The sequence below is a fragment of the Miniopterus schreibersii genome (assembly GCF_964146895.1).
Source record: "Miniopterus schreibersii genome assembly, chromosome: 10".
In the NCBI taxonomy this organism is placed as follows: Eukaryota; Metazoa; Chordata; class Mammalia; order Chiroptera; family Miniopteridae; genus Miniopterus; species Miniopterus schreibersii.
The window spans coordinates 23175701-23196627 of record NC_138110.1 but is presented as its reverse complement, the minus strand read 5'-3'; the positions used below and the strand labels follow the sequence as shown (position 1 = coordinate 23196627).

General features: G+C 38.4%; 1 protein-coding gene across 1 annotated transcript in view; it reads right to left on the bottom strand.

Moving 5' to 3' along the window:
- The window catches only part of EPG5 (ectopic P-granules 5 autophagy tethering factor), an 83104-nt gene that overhangs the window by 46054 nt on the left and 16123 nt on the right, over positions 1 to 20927 (bottom strand). The window contains exons 8-17 of the mRNA XM_081148240.1: positions 20280 to 20394; positions 19702 to 19852; positions 16574 to 16723; positions 13035 to 13189; positions 11575 to 11729; positions 9768 to 9908; positions 5708 to 5872; positions 3792 to 3911; positions 2921 to 3180; positions 265 to 405 (exon numbers count right to left, since the gene is read on the bottom strand). Coding sequence (XP_081004366.1) covers positions 265 to 405; positions 2921 to 3180; positions 3792 to 3911; positions 5708 to 5872; positions 9768 to 9908; positions 11575 to 11729; positions 13035 to 13189; positions 16574 to 16723; positions 19702 to 19852; positions 20280 to 20394 — 1553 coding nt within the window. The remainder of the gene's footprint in view (positions 1 to 264; positions 406 to 2920; positions 3181 to 3791; positions 3912 to 5707; positions 5873 to 9767; positions 9909 to 11574; positions 11730 to 13034; positions 13190 to 16573; positions 16724 to 19701; positions 19853 to 20279; positions 20395 to 20927) is intronic.

The window sequence follows — 20927 nt, the reverse complement described above, 5'->3', positions numbered from 1 at the left end:
CTCATCTGCAGTGTCTGTTCCTTAAAGAACACTTCCTGACGCCTCTCGCCATCTAAAATACATCTAACCCATGAACCTCTCTATTCGCACCTTGTTGTTTCCTTTCATGGTCCTTAAAACTAGTAACTATATCCTGAGGATGTGATAACTTCCTATGTGTCTGAGGGCAATGCCCGGCCTGCTTTGCTCACCACTGCACAGATGGTGGAGGCACACAGAAACCAGAGACAGTCATTTGTACCTGCCGAGCTGTTCTTTACTTACTGCTCATTTTTCAGAAGGTAATACTGGCAGGGGTAGAACAAAGGCAGAATCTTATCCAGCACATGGACCACTGTTTTCAAATGCCTCGACTGGACCAGAACTCCCAACAGCGGGATGCCTTCGGCACAGAACTTCTCAATGCTATGGGGGGAAAAGGCAATAAGCATGAAAGGTCACCAGTTCATAAAATGATGTTCTTCCAACGAGCCTACATGCTACCAGGATTATCTTAGGTCTCCAACACATAATTACATACCTAAACTTCACACAGAAATATTAAAATAAAAACTCTGGAAGTACAAAGGAACTTAAAAGTTCATCTATATTTTCATTTTATAGGTGAGAAAGGTGAAGTATCGTGCCCAAATTCACATACTTTTCTAGTGTAGGGTCAAAATGGCAACCCAGGTTTGCAAATTTCTGGTCCAGAGCCCTTGCTGCTACCCTATTTTGTTTCTCAAATGATGCTGCTTCTAAGAGTCAAGGGGCTCTTACTCTCTGCACAAAAATAACCAAAAAAATAATGTTGTATTAGGGTGAGAAAGATTCTGGGTAATTCTTTTGACTGCTGTCCTCTGAACTGTCTGTGATGTTACATTCATGTACAACTTATGTCCCTGCATACTCTACCCCAAACCTCAAGCCCATTCATAAAATTGCCTTAAGTTAGTTCTAGTATATATATCCCAGATGATCAAGGTGGACTTTTACACTAGAGTTCAGCCCCAAAGAAAAACCTTTATCCTCACTCTCAATCCGTTCAGAATTCACTAATTAGCACTAAACAAATATTTATCTTTAGAGAGGACCTGCAGCAGTAGCAATGAATAAAGAGCTATAGTCCCAAAATGGATATAAAAAATTAGAGAAATCATGAAACAATTGAGTTCAGAACACTATATTCAAAGAACTCACATGCCAGACACTGTTCTAAGCTGAGTCACTAAAGACTCATAAAGTCCAAAACTATTATTATTTCCACTTTAAAGATGAGGAACCTGAAATACAGGAAACTGAATGACACCAGAGCTACTGGAAACAATGCAGAGTGCCTTCCAAAAGGTTTATATATCTCTCTTCCTAGTAAATCAATTCTACCCTTTACCTGACCTTCAAGTTTGTCCATAACTTGGCCCTACTGACCTATCTGATCACCTCCATTCACCAACGTGAGCTTCAGTCAGGAGTGTTTCTTCATCACTCCCCCACCCCTTTCCTCCTAACCCCTCAGACACCTGGTGCTCCTTCCCATATTCATTCAATCAAATATTTACTAAGTACAAGTTCTGGAGATACAAAGATGAATGAGGTAATGCCCTGGCCTTGAAGGAGAGGAAAAAAGAAACTTTTACACTACAGCACAGTAAATGTGCTGCTTACAATGCACAGGTGCTGCAGGGTGGGAGGGGTGGCCCTTGGGCTGAATCTTCAACACTGTGGGCACTGATCACCTGGAGAAGGTGAGAGTTACCACTCTGCTCCTAAGTCCAGGATACCTTCTCTAATTAAGACTCCTCTCCAAAGCTTAGCTCCTCCATGCAAGTAACCTGCTCTAATGAATCTTCTTCATTTATAGTCTTCCTGCTCATAGTGAGTGGTTCTAAATCTACGTTGTACATTAGACTAATCTGGAGACCTGGCCCCCCAGACCAATTAGGTCAGGATTCTCACCTTCTTCCCTGTATTGGCTATTTTTAGAATCACTCCAAAAGTGATTTAAAGTGCAGCACAGTTGAAAACCTCTGCTCTATGCATAACATCCAGCCCATGAGTATATCTTTGGTACTGCCAATTGTTTTCTGTCTACCATCTACACTAAACTGCCAACAACCTGAGGGCAGCTGTTTAACAACTCCGTAACTCTCCTACTTTATAGCACAAGGCTGAACACTAACAGCTGATAGGACAACTGGCATTCCACTGAAAATATACTCAAAGTGGAATATGACGATGTTGAAATTAGAATGCTAAAAAGGTGTTACAATGAGTATGAAATGCAAGAACCAGAAAGCATAGGTCAGAGAAGTTTCTAGAAAAAATGAGTAGGCTAGAAATTAAGAACACACCATAGGAAAATGATCTTTAAAAAAAGGATTTTTAACCATCTAAGAAGTTGTTCATTCATTGTTACTGGCAACACAAGACCTAACCTCAATAAGATCTCTGATAAAATTAAGCAGACAACTACAGTATAGTGTGATACATGCTTCACGGGAAGAAATAGAGACAGCTATGAGCTCATCCCAGAAAAACATGTGACCTCATTAAGCATTTCATTCCCTTGGGCAGGTTTAGCCCTTTAGCTGAGGAACTGGAGTTGGGCTACTATCACTTTAAAATTCTGTACAGGGGACCAATTATTTTTATTTGATCATTGTTCTGAGGAAGAGAACACATCTGCTGACATAAACATTCCACACTGGGTGACACATACAACAACATTTCATAATGTAACAAGGTAACTTTCTAGAAGAAATGTGTCTTACAAGAATTTGGGCATCTCCCCTTGATAAGTTATTAATCAAGGCTTATGATTTCCTGATTACTCCTAACTAGGTTTGATGGAGGCCTCAGACCTTGGGATGTGAAAGGTGAGATTCTAGAATCAATGACTATAAGATTCAGCAAGCCTAGAGTTTCAGCCCAAACACTGTACCTGTGGCCCAGAGCCGTCATAGCTAAGGCTAGATAACAGCCAATGGGGACGCCCGCTTTAACCGCTCTCAAGAGAGGATGAAACGTGGGGGACTCTGTCATGTCAGGCACGGCGCTGGACAGGGGAATAGGCGGGCAATTCTGCTGTATTCCGTAATCATTTTTGTGCAGTTTTAACCTCAAGATCAAGTTCCAGGCCCATTGGTTAAATGACGTCTCAGGTGTCTCTCCATATCGAACAATACTGGCCAAATATGAAACCTAAAACAATTATTTATTTTAAACCACATTAGTCACATACATATTAGATCAGTAAGCTCACCCAGCCATCTCCTTAGTGATTAACAACACCCTCGGCAGAGAGGACATGCTACTTACTGGTATTCGGGTTTGTGACACTAAATTAAAGCAATTTCTCAAAGGGACCACTTCTGCTTACTTGCTAGTCATTTTGTGAACTTGATCTGAGTCAGCTCAGGCAAAAGAGTAACAATATAAAAGTTATTATGCAACATATGGTGTACTAGTATATAAGTTTAACAGCCAGTTGGAGCTGGAGAAGCACATTCATGGCATTGTCAATTTTGGTAGTTTAAAAAAACTCCCACTCTGGTCAATCTCAAGCTACTAATAGGTTAACCTAGCTTGAAGAGTTCCTGAAAATGTCACCAGCAGTTCTCTGGAGCTAGTACAAGCCAGCTCCAGCACACCACTGTAGCTCAACTCAAATTCCACAATATTAAAATGGTCATATGTAGGCTATTTCTTAAAGAAAAATCTTTATCCAACCATAGAGTAAATACTGTAACTTTATCCACCCAGGCTACTTATAATAAAGATGTACGTTCTCAATATGTAAGAGAAGGAAATACCTGCTTCATACTTTCAGAAAGAAGCCCAGCATATGGCTTCTGTGCGAGGTATTTCTGGTACGCTTCAAGAATCATTAAAGCCACTTCAGCATGGACTGCTTGATCCAGATGAAGGGTACCCTGTTAAAGAGAAAATTATCACAAATATGTAATATCTCTCTCTCTATATGTGTGTGTGTGTGTGTGTGTATTTTATTATATCTTTGAACCACAAGACTAGGCAGAATAGTAAAAAAGAGTCTTGGATGCGGAAGCTAAATTTTCCAGAAATCACCTTCCCTAATGACTAAATTAGAAAATGACAACAGGAAAAGAAATTAAAATCTTATTTTAAAGAACCATTAGACTGTCCTTTGATAGGATCGATGCTTTTCTCTCACATTGATGTTTCTCTCTCTCTCTCCCTCTCCTTTCCTCCCTCTCTAAAATCAATAAAAACATTTTTTGTTTTTTTAAAAAAAGCCATCAAAAGGCCTTTAAAAAAATTTCCCACCCAGTCTTCCTCTGCAGCCTAAAGAAATACATTCTTTAACCCTCTCATAGAAGATGACTTTTCTAACTCTAACAAAGGAGCAAGGAGATTGACAGGGGAATCTTTACACAGCTGAGAGAAGGGAGGCCTGAGGGGGTTCTGGTCACAAATCAGAGAATGTGAAGGTGGAGAACAGCCCCCTGCAGTGCTCACCCACCAGCACCCAAGAGAGAGAAGACACAGATGAACCCATGGGCAGTCCCACGTGGTCAAGGTCACCCTGGGGGATAAGCTCCCTGGCTTCAGTGTCCTCATCTGTACAACAGGAGTCATGTTCATGCAAACCACCGATGATGACTGTGAGGACTAAATGACTTGCTTGGAACAAAAGCTGGCAGAGTTGAGAGTGCTGAGTTCTCTCCCATTTTCCCTTTAAAATGTTTAAATATTTTTATCAAGGAGCCAACTACTAAGGTCTAGGGTAAAGAGACATGAAGGGTTTAACAGTCAAAAATCACTTGACCTGGTATCTCTGGAGACATATGATAGGTAGCAAGGCCTTAAAAATAATAATAAATCATTATTAATGAAGATTACCACCACTGAGTACTTAATGTGTGCCAAGAATTATCATGTTATACCATGTCCTAAGCTACTGAATCCTTACAACAACCCTATGAAGAAAGCTTATTAATACTGATGCTTAGAGATAAGCAACTGAGGCCCAGAAAGTACAAGAAGCTTGCTCAGGGTCACAGAGCCAAGAGGTGGAAGAGCACATATCAGAACCTGGGTAGGCTGGCTCAGGCTCTTAACCAATGCACAGTGTTTCAGAAGACAAATCTGACAATGACATGCAAGGCAAAATGCAGGAGGAAGAAGGACAAGAGGCAGGAGATGCAATTAGCAGGAAGTGCAGTAAATAACCAGAGATAAAACAACAGATACAAATGGTCTAAAGAAAAAGGAAAGAACTTTCAATGTGGAATAATTTATCTTCATTCAGAGGATGCTCACTCTGCAAAACAGAATTAAAGAGAAGATCCTAAACTCTGACATAGCTAAAAGAATCTGCAGACCTTGCAAATGAGACTCAGAAATGTTAATGCTCTGAGAAAATATTTCTCTGAAATGGATGCGTGGAGAACCTCCTGTTCCAGAGCAGCAATTTTCAACCATTGTGCTGTAAGAATTTTTAAAACATGCAATACCTGACTATTTAGTCAGGGTCACTGGCCCCTTTTCCCTTAGACTGTCAAATGAAAAAATGACAACTGCCAGCACAATAGCCATCCAGTGTGAATGAATCAAAAATTATACCTATTTTTTGTCAGATCGGCAAAAGATGTATTTTTTGGTGTGCTACAGAATTTTATTAATTAATGTGTGCATGAGATGAAACGGGTTGAAAATTGCTGCTCTAAGGAATGGGTTTAACACATACCTGTTCACCAAATCCCCAATTCAGTCCTTCTAGAATAACACAGGCCAACTTGTTCTTCACCATCGTCAGGTCACAATTCAATAACCAATCCCGAATCACAGCTATCTCGGAGGCAGAAGGTCGCCAAAGATACAAAGGCAGCTCTTTAAACAAGTATAAAGACACCTGATTAAAAAGAAAATGATAATAATTAAAATCAAAACTTGAGACAATCCTATATTACTACAATACTACATCATTAAATTGTTTGCAAAAATTTTTCTCCAAAAGGAAGAGAGGTTTTGTTTGATTTTTAGAGAAGTGAAATGGACAACCAAATCAAATGAATATTAAAGCTAACACTACACCTGATATAATACTGAATGTCAACTCTAATTGAAAAATAAAATAAAAATAATGATACACCAAAAGCACATTTTGCAATACTTTATAAAGGTCAATTTTTTTCAATATGTAAATTGGAATAATTCCATTTAGGAAAACCACCATATTAAGACCCAAATTTAAAGTCATGATAAATCAGAGGAAGGTCATTCATTTTACAAAAAGATTTAGCATTTAAAAAAATTATTTCTTCCATGGCATTTAAAAAGATATTTCTATTAGCTTCAAAACAAGCTACAGAGGAGGAGTAAGACATGGATAAAGTTAAAGATGAAGTAACATCAACCAAGAGTTGGTAATTATTGAAACTGGATGATGGGTACCAAAGCAATTCAAAAAATAGAAGAAGAGGGAATGCTTCCCAACTCATGTTGTCAACATAACCTTAAAACCAATACCTAACAAAAACATAAGAAAATAAAATACAGATTAATATCCCTCATGAATATATATATGTAAAAATCCTCAACAAAAAAATATCACGTTGAATCTAGCAATACATAAAAAGAATAACACACCATGATCAAGTGGTGTTTATTCCAGGAAACGATGATTCAACATTTGAAAATCAGTCCATGAAATTTACCACATTAACAGAAAGTAGGAAAAAAATCATAAGATCATCTCAATGGATGCATAAAACGCAACTAAATAACCATTCAAGAAAAAACTCAGCAAACTGGAAACAGAAACTTTCTCAGCCTAATATACAGCATTAATGAAAAACCTACAACTAATATTGTATTTAATGGTCTACTTTTGAACACTTTCCACTATGAGAGGGAACAAGGGAAGAATGAATATTCTCACTACTTCTGCTCAATACTGTAAAATAAAGGACATAGTCAAGGCAATAAGGCAAGAAAAAGAAATTAAAGGTCTAGCAATTAGAAAAAAAAATCCTAATAAGACTCTCAACAAAACAGAATTTAAATAGTACATTTAAAATATATCCATGCTTTCTCCAAAAGCGTCAGCAAGTTCACAGAACACAGAAAAACCACATATATAAACAAAAAGTGGAGACATCTTACAGATGTGCTCTGAAAAACATTATGGTCCCAATATTAAAGTTAAGCATCTCTCTGGGCACAGTTTACTACTAGAAGTATCATGACCAAATTAAAAATGCAAATATGGCCAAACCCAGAAAAACACTTGAAGGTCATGAGCTCAATCAAACTGAAAGAATCGCATGACCCACTATAGATTCCTTTGGAATTCATTCCATTAGATGATCACTCAAAAACGAACAAACAAAAACATGTTCCTGTAGTGCAGATAATGGGCCTTTCATCTCAATATAATCATATCACAGTGGGACACAATGGATACAAAGTACCATGTATACTGCCACTTTGGAAAACAATAAAAAATATAAAAATTAAAAATAGAAATCTACCATATGATCCCACAATTCTACTTATGGGTACATACCCAAAAGAAATGAAAATAGAATCTCAGAGATATTTATACATTCATGTTCATTGAAGAATTACTCTTAAGAACCAAAAGGTAAAAGCAACCTGTGTCCATCAACAGATGAATAGATAAACAAAATGTGGTATATACATACAACAGAATTCATTCAGGCTTGCAAAGAAAGGAAATTCTGACACATGCTATAATATGCATGAACCTTGAAAATATTATGTTAAGTGAAATAAGCCAGTCATAAAAAGACATATACTGCATGATTTCACCTGTGAGGTACCCAGAGTACACAAACTCATAGAGACAGGGAGTAGAATGTTGATTGCCAGGGCTGGATGGTGGCAGGAGAAGGGAATGGGGAGTTGCTGTTCAAAAGGTATAGAGTTTCAGTTTTGCAAGATGAAAGAGTTCTGTGGATGGTGGTGATGGTAGGCAGCAAAACAAAGCGAAAGGAATCAATGCACTGAACTATACACTTAAAAATGGCTAAGATGGTATATTTTATGTTGTATATAATTGACCAAGTTAAAAAATTTTAATGTAGAAAAAAGTACCATGTACTTTTCCAAGGAAAGCATAACAGCCCGGCCGGGCGTGGCTCAGCGGTTGAGCATCGACCTAGGATCCAGGAGATCGGGGTTCAATTCCTGGTCAGGGCACATGCCCGGGTTGCGGGCTCGATCAATGACTCTCTCATCATTGATGTTTCTATCTCTCTCCCTCCCTCTCCTTTCCTCTCTCTGAAATCAATAAAGATATATTTAAAAAAAAAAAAAAGGAAAGCATAACATATTATTTATTCTTCATTTAGAAAAAAAAGTCTCAGAACCAATCTTTCATTGGAATCTGCCCACTTATGAATGTGATAAAGTGATGATAGTTATCAGTCCTAAGGCCTACAGTGACTATAAGGTGGGAGGCCCTTTGTAAATAGAGGCCTACAGGAAAACACTGTCACTTTAAACATTCCTCTTGAAGTTATGACACATGACTATCCGCCATCAGAAAAACTCACACATTATAGCCTTATTAGAGATGATGAAGAAAATCTTAAGTGTATGTTTTTTAAAAATGGTACATCCATACAATAGAATACTACTTGACCATAAAAAGGAAAGAAGTACCTGCTGCAACATGGATGAACCTAAAAAACATGCTAATGAACGATGCCAGTCACAAAAGACCACATATTACATAATTTCATTTATATGAAATGTGCAGACTAGTCAAATCTATATAGAGAGATTAGTGAGTAGTTGCTTAGGTCTGAAAGGAATGGAAGGATAGAGTATGGCAGCTAATGGGTATGTGGTTGCTTTTGGAGATGATAAAATTGTCCTAAAGTTGACGGTGGTGATGGTTGTACATTTCTGCAAAAATACTAAAAAATATTGACTTGTACATTCTAAATAGATGAATTGTATGGTATAAGAATTACATTTCAATAAAGCCGTTACTAAAAACTACATAAAGATTACAAAAGTGATTGTGACAAACACAGAAATAAACTATATGTGTCTTGTTCAACTTAAACTACTGCTTTTATTTTTGCTTTTGACAGGTTTAAATAGTACCTTGTTTCTTGCCCTAGCCAGTTTAGCTCAGTAGTTAGAGCATCGGCCCTTGGACTAAAGGGTCCAGGTTCGATTCCAGTCAAGGGCATGCACCTTGGTTGCAGACTCGATCCCCAGCCCCAGTCAGGGCACATGTGGGAGGCAACCAATCAATGTGTCTGTTTCACATCAATGTTTCTCTCCTCTCTCCTCCCTCCCTCCCTCCCTCCCTCCCTCCCTCCCTCTCTCTCTGAAAAGCAGTGGAAAAAATAGCCTCAGTGAGGATTTAAATAAATAAATAAATAAATAAAGCCTTGTTTCTTAATGAGTGGTTTCTTCTAAGGATAAAATATAAACTATGAAAGCCAAACAAAATTATGAAATAAAAACTGTTAAACTATAGGCTTTATAGTTAATTATTTAAATAAAAACCTGATATGGAAGGAAGTAGAAAGATCACTTTGAGGAGATTAAAAAAAGAACAATCAGCTTTTTATAAGCAGCAGCTAATCCTAAGCAAGCATGTGAATGGCCCAGAGCTTGGGGCACAATAAAAGTCCTCTTCATCTGGTTGTGCCCATGACTCACTCATTCTCAACAGCCTTACTATTTTTTCCATTGCTCCATTACTCCAGGATTTAAAAGGAAACAAGTCAAAACAAACAAACAAATAAAAGACGTGCTCTTACCATTCCAACCTGGTCAATGGTGTCTTGCACTCTATCCAAAAGGACAGAAATTATCTCAGGGTGAACCGCTGTGATGGCCCCTAAAAGCTCTCGACCGACCTTGGAAAAAGTCTCTCTGGTGGACAGGGTAACATAAGATACCTAAAAGTAGGAGGGAGTGGAGATGGCACTTTTAATACCAATTATCAGTCAAAATACATTTCCATAATTTACTTGGAGATGTTTTCCAGTAAAGTAGACAGACACAGCCTCAGCTCATACAATGTCCAAAAAGATGTCAGAACTTCAGAGAGCAAAGTGTCTTCTCTGAAGCTGGAAGGTGGGAGGAAAGGGAATGGAGGGGAAAAGTAACTGTAACAATGACTTTAAGTACTGGATTCAGAAAGTAGACCCTGAAATAGCAATAAAATAGTCTCTTTACTGTTAAAACTTTTCTAAACTTGAGGAAATCGCTAAAATGACAAAAATCAGAATAAATTTCATGGAAATATATATTCTCTCCTACAAAATAAGATCCCCAACTACAAGAACTCCTAAAACATCAATGTTTACCAATTCCTCTTGAACAATGTCTTCCAAACTACAGGTGACAATCCATTGGTGCCCATGGCATTATTTTTTAAATACAGTAAAGTAAAATAGAATAGAAAAATGTGAGTGCATCCACTTAAAATTAAGTATTGCTTTAATTTCACGCCAGAACTTACACATGTGCAGACACAGCATCAGAATGTAGTATAGAATGTAATTTTTACTGTGAGTACTGGTCAAAACACTTGAAACATTAACCAAGAGCACAAATATTACTTCAGGATCTGGAGAATGCCAAGTTCCACTGCTAAAGCATGTATGTGAAAATATCTCTTTCCCCAGTCTTTTCATAACATGGAAAGAGTCTGGAATTGCAGATGGGTCCAGGACTCAACCTCAGGCATGGTTACGACATACAAGCATAAGAACAGCTTTACAGAGTATTTGATCCTGGAAAAGAATTCATCCAGTTTGCCATTCTCAAATGGAGTATTGGGTGGAGGATAATAAACTCCAAGAATCTTCTTAGAACATAATTTTACTTGAGTTTACTTGAATAGTTTGGAGGAAATACTATTTATGAAGATAAAAAGATAAATGATAGCCTAAATTGAAAATGTACTTTTTTAATATACATATATACACAAAGCTCCAATGAAAGTTTTAGTAACCATTTTGGGTTATGTCCCTAGTAATTCTGAACTTATGCCCAAAGTTCACACTCCTCCACCGTTAGGGGATGGCTCAGTGAAAATGTGAAGAAAACGAGAATCTCATCCTAGCCTGTCATTTTATATATGAGGAAAATTAAAGCCAAGAGTGATAAGGTATCTTTTCTGATGTGAAATGGGCAATCAATCACAGAGTTAAACTAAATCCAGGCCTTCTAACTCCAGGTTCAGTATTCTTTCCATTATCTTATTTAAACTGACTTAAAAGCCAGCTTCCCATATTACTGGCAGGGTTGAAGGGAGAGGGCGGAGACAACAGCAGGCAGTATAAAAACTACAAGTGTCAGGCTGTGTCAGATTGTCTATTTCTTACCAAGACTCATGTATCAAATGTCAAGAAACAGTAGGGGGAAATGGAATGGGTATGATTCGTATTTTCAATATTCCTTATAGCAAAATGATGTTCCTTTGATTATCTGCTCCCATAAAAGCAGACAGTACACAATAATCACTTTATTTTTTTAAAACAATTCCAAAAGAATCAATGAGTAGATAATCCAAAAGAAAAACATTTTTAGCTGACTTCTAAAACTTAATACTCTAACCTCATATATCTCCAAAACAATAATTTTTACGAAGTCTTCATCCACATCAGTTCTTCTGGCCTGAGCCATCTGAGCAAATGTAGTTAGAAGGCAGATCTCTTCCGAGCTATTCATGGATGAAAGACACTTCTCGAAGTTCACAAAATGTTCTGAGTCTGCAAGTTCACATCAAGAAAATTAAAATGGGGAAAGAATAAATATATATCACTTTAATTACTCTTCCAGGGAGAAAGAAGATATAAATTTTAAAAGACATTCAGAAATATTTAAAGATACAAGAGTTCTTTCTTGAAGTTACTCAGTGTGCCTGGGTCTCTTCTATGTATATTGGAGGTATACATGTTGCTAAACTTTAATTTCTTTCCTGCTAAAAAACAAACAAAATGAAAAAAAAAACTCTTTCTTTGTTCCAGAATGGATTTCTATAGGCACCAAGAAGAAGGCTGACCAGATAAAATTCCAACTCTAAATATAATGTAGCCTCAGAGATGACAATTAACATCCCCAAGCTTCAGTTTCCTCATCTGCCTCCAAAAGTTATTTAAGATTAAATGACATGTCATTTTGTCAACTGCAAAGCACTAGTACTGTCACTAGGTGAGACATCCTCAAAGGAAAACTTGAAGCTACTTGGTAATTGCCAGGCAAATGAATGACAACCCTGCTAATGAAAACCACTAAGACTGGCACACTACTCAGCACAAGCATGGTTTTCCAAACAAAGGAGGTCTGATTATAAATGAAAATTTAGGGCAAGAAATTAATTATAACAATGACTGAAATGCTGATGAATGTGACACACAGTATACAGGGTGGGGTAAAAGTAGGTTTACAGTTGTTCTTATGGAAAATACAATAATTAATAAGAATATAAGAATAAACTTTGCTTCATGTACTCACAACTATAAACCTACTTTTGCCACACCTTGTATGTCTGGCCTATTTCTCAGCGGATGCCATGTAAGCAACATTACATTTTGTCACTAGGGGGCAGTATTGACCAATGCTGACAGTGCATGACAACACTAAATGCTGTGAAGGCAAGTTGTAGAGGGAAGAAAAAAAAAAGTCTGTTTAGAAAATATATTCCCCTGATGGAACTTTTCACAGTAAAAAGGCAACAAGCCAACAATGCTTTTCAAATGTTTACACATTTGAGAAATCAAAAGTAGTACATCAAATTTCCTGTATCTTCAAAATAACTCCATGGGGCTTTTACCAACCCAACTTTCACTTCCCATCCCCAAATTGGATTTACCATAGAAATTACTATCCAGAGCATTTCTAATTGGAATTATATTCTAATAAGACAAAAACCACAAGTCAGTCTCTCGAAGTTTAAAATTATCATCCGAATACACGAAGTAAAACATTCCTTAGCCCTTCTAAGAGAAGAGAAGCAATGAGGACAAGCGCACGGGCAGGAAAAGACGACGCTGCCAGTTTCAGCAGGGCTATACCTTGCAGCTGCTTCTTGCACTCAGCGGGTGGGAGGGCGCAGAGATTCTCCAGATTCCCGCTCTCCACCTGGTGCATGAGGTAGAAGAGTTTCCAGAGCATCTGGACCGACAGTGTTCCAAAAGGCATTTCAGACATAAACAGCCAAATGCCAAGTCTGTGTATTTCAAAAAGAGCAGGAAGCATTTTATATTATCAGTCAACCTCACCACACTGAGAAAGTAGACAAACCTTCAGCTCTGACAGGAAAAAAAATTCTTAAATCATACTACAGCAATCTTTCTAACATGTCTCTGTCATAAACACCTTGAGGAAAGATAACAGTAACAGGAAATACTCCCAAAGCACTTAGTCTGTGCCAGGCACTATGGTAATCGCTGCTTCATGTTTATATCACCTCATTCCATCCTCACTAAATCCAAGGCAAGTACTATTATTGATATTATCCCCAATTCACATGAGGCTACTCAGGCACAAAGAGGGTGGTAGTAAGGGGCTGAGTTGGGTTTTTAACCAAATTCTTTTAAGACCTGAGTGACAGAGAAGCTGCATAGATGTGGATGTATGTGCCTGAACAAGTGTACAGGTACATGTGTAGTGGGTGGAAGGGGAATCAGAAACCCTCCAGTGACCCCTCACTTATCACCAACTGAAGTTCAAACTCCTCCGCCCTGCATTTAAAGGTTACCACAGCATAGCTCAGACCCATATTTCCAACCAGAGCCCTCTCTGCATTCAGAATGAGACCACTCCTGGACCAGCTTGGAGAAAACTTCCTACCTCCAAGCCACTGTCCCTCCTTTGTGAAGCCCTCCTCTGATTTCTTCCTCAGCACTATTACAGAATTCCACCCACATCTGACTTTGGAATTTTCATTCCCTTTACCAGTGGTTCTCATACAGTAATGGGCAGCAGAATATCCACCTGCAGACTTTGTGGAGAATGCCGATTACAAAAGCCTGCCTACAGAGATCCTGATTTTGTAGGTTAAATTGGGGCCCAAGAATTTGTGCTTTTTAGTCACCCCAGGTGACTCAGACTCAAAGGTTCCTTAAACACAGTGAGAAATACCTCGTTACTGTAATATACGTACACACACTAGCCACCACACTTTGAGAGCAAAAATCAGGTTTTGTTCCTTTGCATAAACTAGTATGTAACCTAGTCTTATATTTTTAAATTATCTGGTACCTAAACCAGTATCTCAAAAACAATCAACACTCAATAAATGCTTATAAAAATTTTATGCTAGGAAATTTTATCTCAAAAAAATCTAAATAAAACAGGGAGACTCTCAAAACTATTGCTATATTTTGGGCAAAACTACAAATTGACCAATTAAAAATAAGCAAAGCTTATTCAGAAAAAAAGACAAAGAAGTTACATAGTATATGTCTAACTCATGTCTATGGGCCACCACCAGGCTGCTAGTGGCCCAAACCACTGCTGCCCTAGACCCTGAAAAGCAATAGCTAGGCTCCTGAACAAGAGTTAAAGACACTTCTCTAAGTTCAGGTGCGCTGGGCTTCTGTCTCATTAAACAATTATTATAACACCTCACATGGGACCTGATGTTCTTGTATAATGGATCCAAAAAAAATAAGGGGAAATTACAGAGGCTTTAAAAGTAATGTCACAAGAGAGTATATATTTCAGGCTATGAAATTCCCTTTTTGGCAGACATGCAGTGAGTCTGGCTTATGTTTTACTATATGTATTTTGGTTTTGATTTGTTTTGTTTTAGGTGGGGGATAGCTACTGTCAGAAATTTCCATTGGAATGCCAAATAAGTTTAAATTTCATGGCCTTAACTATCTGATTCTCATATAATTTCTTCCCTAAAATAAACTTCCTAAAATGAATTACACTCAAGAACAATAGTTTTCAATATTTCAAAGTTTAAAACAATTATTGTATTTGTGAATTACAAAGGCAATGTCACAGCTCAGAATATGAGAGCTAGTAAATTGTTGTACACCTGAAACTAATACAAAATAATATTGAGTGTAGATAAACTGTAATTGAAAAATAAAATTTAAAGTTCTTTTCAAAAAAAAAAAAAAAGCTAGTAATTAACTATGATGAGAACCTTCCTTCTCAGCTAAGTGAGCACAAGAACCAGTGACAGGCCTGGCAGCGTGGCTCAGTGGTTGAGCGTCAACCTGTGAACCAGGAGGTCACCATTCAATTCAGGGTAGGGCATATGCCCGAGTTTCGGGCTCAATCCCCATTAGGGGGCATGCAGGAGGCAGCCAATCAATGACTCTCTCATCATTGATGTTCCTATCTCTCCCGTCCTCTCTCTGAAATCAATAAAAACATATTTAATTTTAAAAAAAAGTACAGTGACAGGAGATCAGAGAGGACTTCCCCAGCAGCAGGCCAGCTTCAGTGCACAGGTGCTCCTACACTGACCCCCTGACAGAGTGCTGCACAGGTTTTGTGGCATGTCATGAGACCACCAAATTTGTGGACAATGAAGGATACATAACCACAGTAATCTAAAGATCAATTTCTAAGCCGAAGTTCTCTTTATCTTAGACCCATACCTCCTGCGTGCCTGAAAGTGAGTAAAACTTAGTCAAGGAGTCCTGATCTTTCTCTAAGGGAGCAGTTATTCTATTCTTCATCTGAAACCATAAAAGAACCACCAATAACATTTAAAAAATCCTTTCTGGTTTAAAAGGCATTTCCACATATTACTGTAGTTCATCCCTGTAACATATTCATGAGGTCAATGGAAGAGGTGGTATATTACCAACATCCCCACTTTATAAATGAAGAAAATGAGACCATGACTATTAAATGGCTTGACCAAGGTAACAGTAAATGGGAGACCAAGACTCAAACCCACTACACAACACACAATATATAAGAGGCTGAGGCTAAGGGGCCTGTGGTAGGAGTATAGACAGCTCAAAAGACAAAGGTGGGGGAGAGCTGGCAGTTTACAAGTGGAGCTGGGGGGCTGGAGGCTGGCCCTCATCTCCTAGCAGAGGGCACAATGCTATGGTAGAACAAGCTCCTACACTTGGCCGAAGCTCAGGGTACAGAAGTACTGCTGTGCCCCTGCCTCTGCCTCAAATGTCACCTAGGCTATAAGTAGCAGCAAAGACAACGTGACCAACAGACAGCATTTATACAGCCAAGACAGGGGACAAGGACCCATGACTACCTGTACCTTAAAACCCTCGCAGTAAGACAACTTGAACAATAAAGTCAGAAAGTCATGTGTACCATACACTGAGCACCAGAGATGGGTGTGAAATAGAAGTCATCCCTGCTCAAGGCTGCCCACAAGTCCAGGGGTGCGAAAACCAGCTGTCAGAATTGGTTATTTCAAGACTCACAGAAACTTGAAAGAGATCCTTTCAGTTAGCACTACAGATAAGGGAACTAAAGCCCATGAATTTGCCCAAGATAAGAAATAGATGAAACACACTAAGACATTACAAGAAATCTACTTCAGTCAATACTTTCATGTCCAACTTTCACACTAGCCAGGGAGCCATTTCTCAACACTTGTTATCATGCTTCTTACCTTTTGGCTTTCAGCACATGGAGGACAGCTCTCAAAAACAGCTCATCAAATTCAACCTGTAGCTTCTCCATGGAGTAGGGCTCCAGGGCCAAGCCCCGGTTGTGGCTCACATACTGTGCCCAGTGGTCACTCACATAGCCAAGGGTCATCCTGAGTATAAAGAAAGACAATACAGCATCTTCATTCATGTGCTCAGTATCGGCAGCTTTAATTATATTTGAAGCAGTAATTTATTCAACACATAGTTATTGAACACTTATTACTTTCTATGTTCTGAAGGGAATTCAATTGGGGGTTGGGGGACCCTTCCCTCATGGAGCTTACATTTAGTGTAGGGAAAAGAGACAATAAACAAAATAAAGTAAAATATGTAGTCTGTCACGTGGTTGTAAGTGACATTGAGAAAAATAAGTAGAGAATCAAGTTTCTCTGGAGTTGGTGGGAGGCGAGTTGGACGGGAGCAGGAAAGGCCTCACGAAAGAGGGACACGAGCATAAAGACAAGAAGAAGTCATAGGGACATCTAAGGGAGAGCTTCCGGGTAGAAGAAACAACCAGTGCGAAGGCTGCAAGTATGTTGGAGAAACAGCAAGGCAGCCGGTGTGCTACAGCAAAGTGAGTGAGAGGAGGACTGGCTGGAGAGAAAATCAGGAAAGTGACAGAACACCAGAGCATGAAGGGTCCTGTGGGTCCCTGTGAAGACTTGGGCTTTTACTCTAAATGAGACTGGGAGCAGTAAATCCTGAGCAGAGGAGTGACATGAGCAGAGAACACTGTTGCTGTGAGAGTAAGCTGGAGGCGGGGGAAGGGCAAGCAAGGGCAAAAGCAGGAAGATAAATAAGGAGGCCACTGTGACAATGGGGAGAAGTAACTCAGAATGAACTAGGGTGGCAGTAGTGAAGGTGGTGAGAAGCTGGACTCTGGAAATAGCTTGTTTTATTGATTCAGAAGTATGCACATCTTTCACACTTTAATCTCTGCTACTGGGATGTATGTTAAAACGGATGGCATGCCAGAATTTGGCAGCGTTTTTTCTTTCTCAGTGGCACACAAAATACATCTTCAGAATTGGTGGCATCTTAGATTTGATTTTTTAAAAATGTTTTGAAGGTAGAGATTGGTTGTTAAGATGGGTTGTGGGATGTAAGAGAAAAGTCAAAAATGACACCAGGTGTTTTGGCCCAAGCAACCAGAAAAATAAAGTTGCCACTGAGTGAAGCTGAGAAGGCTGTGGGGGGCGTGGTTTGAGAGGTGGGAGGAGTGTGCTTTGGGAATATTAAATTACAATGTTTGTGAGTCATCCAAGTGGAGGTGCTGAGCTGGCAGCTAGATATACAACTTATGACAGAGGTACAGGCTAGAAATATAATTCTGAGAATTGTAACAGTATTTAGATGATATTTAAAGACATGAGAATGGATGCGATCCCAAGCAGCAAGTTCAGATAAGGAGAAGAGGTCCAGGGACTGAGCCTGAAGCCTGCCAACTAGAAGCTTGGGAGGTGAGAATAACACCACCGAGGACACAGGAAGTGAACAGCCTTGACTTGGAGGAGAAAGCGGCAGAAAGCAGCATCCTGGAACCAAGCAAAGAAAACATTTTAAGGAGAAAGCGACCAACTATGAGAAAGGTTGCTAGTGCACTATGTGAGAGATGTACAGCAGGTTGAAGACTTAGAACTGGCCATTGGATTAGCAGCACAAAGTTCATCAATGACCTTCATTCTTCAGACCTGCTTGGGTGTGTTGCGGGGGGCCCTGACTGGAGAGTTCCAGCAAAAGTGGTGGGGAAAAATTGGAGCCAACAGATGACCTGAAGAGAGGGGCCTTGGGGAAAATTATTCTACAACTGGAAGGTATGAGAAGCATCTGTGATAAAGGAAAGTAAGCAGGTGTAAAACAAAAAATGAATAAACATAATATACTACAATAATCAGCTATAAATATTTACATAGACATAATATAAGGAGTGAATACTATCCCTACAACAACAACAATAACAGTATCTTTCCTATAGAGTCATTACAAGAATAAAATAAGAAGGCACAGTCCTGGCACATGGTAAGCACTCAATCCTATAGCACATACGTAAGCCCAAGGACGAACTTTACCTGATTTACCAAGCAGAATCAGAAAATGAATACTAGGACTTATGATAATACGTAAATAAGCTTTTAGCTTTTAAGAAATTACTCCCCAAGTCACCAACCCTCTCTCCTCTCACCATCTCATTTTCAAAACCTGATACTGAAGGTTTTCTCTAGACCTTAAAAGTGACCCCTGGCCTTTTCAGGATATCTATAATCATTTACCTGACTTGATAAAATTGATTGATGGATACATACACATCTAAAATAAATTAATTAAAATCAATGCTATTTTAGAAACAAATGTGGGAAGGCAAAGTTTTGTAGTTTGTTGAAGGGCTCTTTTTTTGGGGGGGGAGAAATAAAACAATATTTATATGCTGTAGGAAATGACCCAGATAGAAAAATTGATGATGCAGAAAAGATATAAAATTAATTCCATGAAAAGCAGTATCTATTCTCAAAATTTATTCATACTTGATAATAAAAACATAAACCCACTTTTTACTCAAATAAATCATATGCTTTCCCAGATCAAAAGAGTAGCCACTGATTAAGTCTTTATAATTTTCTTTAAATGATATTTAACAGGAATTAGGACAAGAATAAATAAAAGAGAAAATGAAAACAATGACACAAAAGAGCTATTGCTGATTTCCCATAGCTCAGTGGCAATCCACAGGCAAAAGCTAGGAGACAGAAGAAAACAGCCAGGGAAGAAGAAAGAGCCTGCATTTTCCTTGACCAAGTTCAGTTTCTCTGGCCAAGTTCAACCCAGCAGCTGCTTTGAGGATCTTGACTCCAAGAATAATTATCAAGCAAACCAGTCAAACTTGAGACAATTAACCAAATATTCTAACAGGAAGCATTTATATAATTTCCATCTAGTAGATGGTAAAAAAACACACAAAAAAACAATTCTTTACTTTTATGATAAACAAGACCTGAAGTAAATGCAACAGTGTCCATAATCCCAATTATGCAGTATCTGTGTCTAACCAGGGTGAAAACAAATAGAAACAATGTACCAACAACACATTTACCTGATCATATAACCAATCCGCTTCACAAACTGTCTATAGCGTGCTCTATTAAAGGTTTCTAAGCCCACAGCCAGAAGTTCCACTAATGAGTTAGCAAAAGCAAAAATTTTCATCATCTCTTGAGGTCTTGTTGTTTCAGGTAAATAATCACCTAGAAGTTACAATCAGAGAAAAGAAAAAAATTATAATTATTATGAAAAAACACTGAATGATACAGGTATAGATACCTCAGTTAAGGAAACAAAACCAAAATGGAAAAGAATTAGCAATCCCCATTGCTCTGGCTCCTGTTAGTATGAAATGGGAAACTTAAAGTACAAAGTTAAAACAATGTATTTAAGCAGGGCAATGTACTCCTAGTCACCCTTTTTGTATTTAAACACTAAGTAGGAAATTACAAGCACAAGAGAAAGGAAGGAAGCCTCATCAACATGTGAGGTAATCACCTCTAGAGAGTATGGCCAGGCACAGGGGAACCTGAATCAGGAGCCTGCATAAGGTGTCAGACTTGATTCTGGGTTACTGTGTTTGAACTTGCCACTACCACATTTTACATGTGACTAAAGAAATTAGTCTACCTTTTGCCTTAAGCCCAAGAAGGTGTTGAAAGAGTTCATGAAATGGAAACTGTGATAAAAGGATAACCAAGTCATCTTCGTTAAGGAGAATCCAACCGGTCTCAGGGTCTTCATCCTAAAGGAAAAGATGCAAAAATCATGCCAACTGATTTGACTGGACCACACTGCAGTCTAGAGTTACAGCAGCTAAATTATCACAGGCCTCAATGGTACGTGTGTAGACTTCTCATGAGTCTTCATGGACTTCTCTTCCAGGACAGAGATTTATAGCATAAGTTCCACAGATGGGCTATAAATTCCCTGAAATTGCAAGTACAATTTTATATGTATCTGGGTCATGTCCATTCTTTAGTAATAACTAATTGGACAAAAAATTTCCTTACAGATACACTAACCATGTGTATAGTAGAAAGAAAAATCAATGAGGGTTATCTTGAGAAACTGGATCATTAAATTCTCACCAAAAATACAGAACCATCTTCTACCTTTCAAATTAGAGGATCTGGGTAAGAAGTTTGTAAGAGGTAAGGCAGAACCCTGGTAAGCTCCAACTCTTTATGATAGATTCAGATCATCTGTAGGTGAGATCTCAAGCCCAGAAAATTGTTACTACAAAAAATACAATCTTAATATAAAATCTACATAATC